Below are 6,859 nucleotides of genomic sequence, written 5' to 3'. Positions count from 1 at the left end.
ACTATACCGGAATCAGTTAATTATGTGAAAGGCAAGAAACCCTGATTTGATGGCTGTGCAATTTGGCTAAGCGTAAAGTAAAGAATAATTATAGGAAATTTTAGTAAAAATAACAAAATTTGTTATTATTAAAAAATTACATTATATCTCGAGATGAAGATAAACAAACTATTGTCCGAGCTAAAGTTGAATATAACAATCAGGTTCAAATGAAATTGAGTAATTTAAGTAGTGGTAAAGAATTTTGGAAAACCGTTAAATCATTTGATACTAAAAAATACCAAACAAATGATATAAAATTGGAAGCATGGATTGAATTTTATAGTAATGTTTATCCTACAAGAATGATGTCTGACAGAACTTTTGTCTCCATTACTCATCCTTTTTTGGACTGCGAATTCAGTATGTATGTGTTGGATAAAATTTTATATAAGTGCAGTAATGGTAAATCACCGGGCCCGGACAAAATTGCCAATGAATTTGTTAAAAATTTGCCACCTGAGTGGAATCATTATCTTCTTAATATATTTAATAAGATGTACAGGAGTCTTTTGCGCAGGCAAACATGTCAATGCTTTATAAGAAGGGGGAGCACACTGATCCATTAAATTATAGGGGTATATCATTGTTGAAAGCTGTCACAAAGGTCTTTACCTCTCTTCTTGCAAAGAGAATTGGGGAGTGGGCGGAGTTCTGCCTTCTTATTCCTGAGGAACAGGCCGGCTTCCGAGCTGGAAGGAGTTGTGCTGATCAATTATTCACTCTCTCAACTCTGGTTAACATAAATTTGGAAATAAATAAAGATTATATTTTTGTGGCATTTATAGATTTTAAGAGGGCATTCGATTCGGTACAACATGAAAAATTATGGTTGAAATTATTTAAACTGGGTATTTCAGGGAACATTTTAAGGATCCTAAAATGTCTTTATGATAAGGCAAATTTTAGAGTGAAAATTGGGCAGCGGAAATCCGAAGTAATAGATGTTACAGAAGGAGTTTTGCAGGTGGACTCACTCAGTCCCCTATTATTAATTCTATTTCTTGTTGACATCATTCACTTTTTCAGGCTTGAAACTTGATTTATGTAGGGATATTTTTATGCTTTTATTTGCTGACGATATTGTTTTACTTGGGCGTAATTGGCATGAATATGCAAAATCTGACGTCTATTTGGGAGTACCTTTTTCTAATAGTGGAAAGTTTAAAAGGGCGAGTGATTCCTTTATAGTTAACGGTCTCACAGCAATAGCTAAGGTCCGCAATATTTTGCATAAAAGTAAAAATAAATCGTGACATGTTGTGGAGACCCTCTTGGGTAACGTGATAAATGCTACGGCTTTATATGCGGGTGAGGTGTGTTCCCTATCTTATCTGAAAAGTTTAGATTGTGTACAAACACGTTTTTTTAAAGTTTTTTTATGCCTTCCAAGGAATACCCCTGATCACTTTGTACGTCTGGAAACAGACATTCCATTTCCTAACGTAATGTTGCTTAAACGTATTGTAAATTCGTGGATAAAGTTATTTGAGATGCCAGAGGACAGACTGCCGAAGTGTTGTTTTGTTAGAATGTGTGAACTAGATTCGTATGCTTCCATTCCGATCGATTCTAATTGGGCAGCACGGTTAAGAATATTGATGGATTCATTGAGGGTCGGACACTTGTGGAAACTGCAATTCCGAGATCCAAATCTTATAAAGAGGGAAAAACAAAACATTATTCAAAAATGATCCAATAATGAATTTAGTGTAGCAATTGAAAGAACTTTAAACTCTAACTATAACCCAAATTATAGAATTTTAAGTCAATTGGACTCGACGGCAGCGCCGGATTTACAAACAATTTTAGTGTAAGCTACCAAATTTTGCCGCCCACTTGTGGGCAGCGTTTAAAGGGAGAAGATGCATATACATGATGAAAATAGTCCAAACATACATGCAATAAAATATATGATATAAAGTAACATTTTTATTAGGTCTAATAATACGTATGCACAATTTTTATTTGTAATTGTTTATTTAATTTTTTATAAAAATATTTAACATTCTTTACATATAAAAATATTGTAATTCAATGACACAGTTATTGACAGTTTAAAATGACTTCAGAAATATACGTAACGATTCTACATTAATTGTTTACGTGATTTTTTATTTGCAAAGTCATCTATAAGTTCATCATAATCAATTGATTTTATGAGATTTGATTCGATGGATAGAAGAGCTAGAGAGTTTAACTTTTCCTGCGATAATGATGATCTGTGATAATTTTTTACTCTTTTTAGACAAGAAAAACTTCTTTCTCCTGAACAGTTTGTTGCCGGAATGCAAACTGCAATTCGCAAAGCAATATCCAAGTTAGGGTAAATGTTTTGCAATGAACGATTTCGTAAGAATTTTAAGAGACTCGATAGGGAGATCAATGTTTTTCTTTCTGTATCTTTCATGGAAGAAATGTAGCTCGCAAAATGAATACATTCTGAAATTAGATTCTCTTCTAGATCATCAGGATAAGCCTTTATAAGAGAAGAAGCTTTCTCTGTAAGTTCAACCACTGACAACGTGTTCATTTCAATCAAAAATGAAAAATTGTTAGAAAAAATAAGATAGGCAGCGTGTCTTTTTTTTAATTCAGCTGACAATCTATCAATAATTACCAGATATGTTTCAATTCGGAATCGATCACTTGCTGTTACTCTTAATTCTTCCTCTGGTACTTCGTCTGCAAATGTCTTTCTTTTTCGTTTCCTCTTACACGTTTCTGTTTCGTACTTCTTTACTACACTAATTTCCATCGCCTTCTCTTCAAAATACTTGAAGTTTTCCCGTTCAGCTATTACAAAGTCATGAAGTGATTTGTATAATTCTGTTACTGTTTGAAGATCAATTGTAGAACTTTGTATTTGAATCATCACCTTATTCAATCTTTCTAAAATGACATTCCAAAACTCTACCATAAACGCAGTTTCTAAACGTTCTAATTTAATACGTATGCCCTTCGCCTCATTTCTTGTAATAGGTTTCTCTGCTGGATCGTCTTCAATGCTTTTCAAAACTCTTTGAACTTCAAACCATGAATCTTTTAAACTCTTGCATGCAGATTCTCTTCCTGACCAACGTGTTAGATTAACTCTTTTCAACGTATTTTTGTTTTCAATTTCAGTTGTTAATTTCTTCCATCTTTCAGTCGATCTTACAAAAAATACGTAAACTTCTTCTAACAGCATAAATAACGAAAAGCCTTCTGCAGTCGATTCAGCTGCTGCAGACCCACTTAAATTTGCAGAATGGCCTGCACAAGGAGCATAAAAAGCAAATGGTGATATCTCTTTAATTTTAGCTTGTAAGCCATTATATAGGCCGGACATATTTGAAGCATTGTCATACGATTGACCGCGACAATCTTCAATATTTATATCCAATGCTTTCAACTCTGAAGTAACAGCAAGAAACAGATCTTGAGCTTTGTGTCCTACAGAAGGTAAGAATTTAATAAAACGTTCACAAGCTTCTCCATTATTTAAGACATAACGAATGACCAAAGTGAGTTGATCTACATGTCCTATATCAGTAGTTGAATCCAGAATCAGGGAAAAGTATTTTGATGATTTTAACTCTTCACTAATATACTCAAAAGCTTTTTTTGACATCAAGAAAATAAATTCGTCACAAACAGTTTTTGACAAATAACTGGTTGATCCAGATCCTTGGTTACCATGCGATTCAATATGTTTAGCTAAAAAAGGATCAAATTCTGCTATTACTTCTAAAAACATCATATAATTTCCATTATGCATATCACCAAATACTTCACTAGTTCCTCTAAAAGCCAAACCTCTTGAAGATAATGCTTTCACAACAGCAACAACTCTTTTTAAGACATTTCTCCAATAAGAAATTTCTTCATTCACTTGGGAAAATAATAATGAATCAATATTGGAATCTGATTCACTTCTGCATTTCATGGCAAGAATACAAGATTTATGCTGAAGAGTATTTTCGTGTGCAACTACACGCTTTTCAACATTTTTCCAGTCATTGAAACCACCTTTAGAGGAAAATTGAGACTGAGATTCACCTATTTCAAAAACCAAACAAGGTCCACAAAAAACGGAACCTTTACTCTCAGAATAAATCAACCAACTTCTGTTTACTTCTTCATTGTTTTTTAACTTTCTTTGGAAAACATTCTTGGTCAAAAAACGACGTTGATCAGAATATAGTCTCTCACTGTTGGAAAAATCGGACGATATATTTTGACTAAACCCATGTCTCGACAAAATTTCTCTTGTTGAATCATTTATTTCCCAAAGAGCAGGATCTTTGCTTAATTCGACAGGCTCTAAACCTGTAGAATTTTCAATTTTAGACACTTTTTCAATTTCTTTTTCCGAATCACTGACACTTTCGAAAGTTTCGTTAACACTATCTGATATTAATGAATATGATGCTGATCCACTTTCAACTAATTCAATTCGAGAATTTAAACCACTATTTTTTTGTTCAGATTTAACGTCAACAGTTTTTGAGATTGCTGTTTCTTGGGAAATTTCAGATCTCTCGTTGCTAACATTCGTAACTTTTAAAAAACTGTCAAGTTTAACTGTGTTTTTAATTTCAAGATCAAATTGCTCTTTTCTAATTTTTTATTTTCTTCTATACTCAGCGCCACTAGCTCTCTTTCTTCCATCACTCATGGCTGAAAATTTTTCAATTATCCTAAGATAAATTAAATTGAGATTAATATTGTACAATGCGAGAAACTGATTAATTTTAAAATAAGTTTAAAATTATTTTTTTTAAATTAAATAAACATATGTTTTTACTGTTGCAACTGAAGCGTTAATATTTAAACCTAACCTTAAATTACAGTAAATACCCACCTTACGCGTTAAAAAAACAAAATAATCTTATGTTTAAAACATGTTTAGAAGTAAACAGATAACACTCAATTTACTAGTCTTTATGTAAATTAGATCACATACAACGCTATTTGAAATCATTAATTTGTTTACTTTATACGAAATGTATTAGACAGAACAACAATAAAGTGACAGTAAAAGCATTGACAATGGAGAAAGCCGAACGTAGAAGTGCAACTCGATGGTATATAAATAAGTACTAAAGTAGATGGAGTTGCAGTCGTATTCTTAATTATTTTTAAAAAATATTCGCTTTTAAAAAGAATACTATTGAATAAAGACAAAAAACTATAATAGATAAGAAAAAAATATTTTTAAAAGTTTAACTTCGTGATTACTTTTATTTACTTCTAATTATTTTAATATTAAAAAAACTTTAATTAAAAAAAATTTTAATTAAAAAAATTTAAAAAAATTCAATTTATAATTTCTTAAAATTTGCCGCCCCCAAAATCTGCCGCCCTAGGCTCCAGCCTACTCAGCCTATTGCTAAATCCAGTACTGCTCGACGGAAAACTATTTAAAGTGTAATATTGCTTTGGGGAAAATTAAAGTAATAAGTCAATTAAGATTAGCAAATCCAAAGAGAGTAAAAGTTTCATACAAGCTTAATACTTATACATTGAATACGGAAGTCGTGTGTTCTCTATGTAATCTCGGGGAATATGAAAATGTCTAACATTTCTTCCTTCGTTGCCCGATATATAAGCCACTGCGCGAAAGATATCTATCTTATTATGTGTCCTCTGGACACTCAAAATTCATTTTTCGGGCATATTCGTATACAGAATTCGATTGCGGATCTTTTTTTCTTAATAAAAAACTTTCCATCTTCTGCCTGTTTCGAAATATAAGAGAAAAACAGGTTTTTTGGAAACGTGAAATTTAATTGTTTTTTTTTCTTTAACTCGCCCCAGGTCAGTCAATTTTACAAGTTATTGAATGAAACAAAAACGAAAATACGTGTTATTATATCTTACGAGTGACCAAAAAAGAAAAAAGTTGTTTTGATTAAAAATAAAAAAGTTATTAATTTTTTATTGAGACATTGCGAAATTCGTGAAGTGCAATTTTCTCAATGCGGGGAAGTTCGACAAATTTTCAGCAGCAACAAACTTCCAGTGAGAAAGTTGTTCATTAAAGTCCAAAGAAGTTTTCTGGAAAGTTACAATGCAATTGAACAATTAATAACAAAATGGTCAATGTTTAAACTTTAAAGTAGCGCGAGCGGCTGAACGTAATTTTTATCATTTGTGATACGATTTAAAAAAAATTTTTTTTTTTAATTTTAAGTGCTTATACTATTAGATGTAGAGTTTTTAAAAATATTTTACTGCGGCGTTCATTTAACGTTGTATCGTCCATTTTGGTGTATAAGGAGTTAATTTCCTATACAGTATTTCTAATTTATTGTAAGTATTAAATGATAAGCATAAAGTAGTTTATTACACAGCTTTATAAAATAACACAGGTCTGCGAAATTTAGTTACAAGAACCTGTGGTACTAATTCTCGTAGGTTTTTGCGCGCTGAACACGAATCTGATGTCCAAAATGGGCCATCACGTCAGGATTTTGAGTAATTCAAGGTCAAATGTCCCGAAAATGGCTATTTTGGACACTTTTGGGAATTTTTTCTGGGAGAAAAAATTTTTTTCTTTAATTTTCGAAAGCGCTATCATATAGTGCGTACTCTCAGCTTTAAAACCCATTTTTGAAAATTAATTTACGATTATTTTTAAAGAAGTTATGAACATTTAAATGTATGACCTTGAGTCATTTTTTAAGACTATTAACCCTTAAACGCCCGACTTTTTTTGTAGAAATGCGATTTTCGTCATGCTCTGTATTCAAGGGTTTTTGAGGTCGCTGATTACGAATCCGAAGTCGGTTTTTAAAAATTCAAAATGGCGGATCCAATATGGCGGACAACTTTT

At 31.9% G+C, this 6,859-nt stretch overlaps 1 protein-coding gene across 1 annotated transcript; it reads right to left on the bottom strand.

Annotated features, from left to right (window-relative positions):
* Positions 1-2,128: 2,128 nt before the first annotated feature.
* Positions 2,129-6,634, bottom strand: LOC127277830 (zinc finger MYM-type protein 1-like). The gene is made up of 2 exons (XM_051299221.1): positions 6,616-6,634; positions 2,129-4,605 (listed from the first exon to the last, which is right to left on the bottom strand). The coding sequence occupies exons 1-2, from the start codon at positions 6,632-6,634 to the stop codon at positions 2,129-2,131; spliced, it is 2,496 nt and encodes an 831-aa protein (XP_051155178.1).
* Positions 6,635-6,859: the final 225 nt, after the last annotated feature.

This window comes from Leptopilina boulardi, unplaced genomic scaffold, assembly GCF_019393585.1.
Source record: "Leptopilina boulardi isolate dan_hultmark-lab unplaced genomic scaffold, ZJU_Lbou_2.1 LbouV2_181, whole genome shotgun sequence".
NCBI classification, from domain to species: Eukaryota; Metazoa; Arthropoda; class Insecta; order Hymenoptera; family Figitidae; genus Leptopilina; species Leptopilina boulardi.
This window is presented reverse-complemented; position numbering and strand designations above follow the sequence as displayed.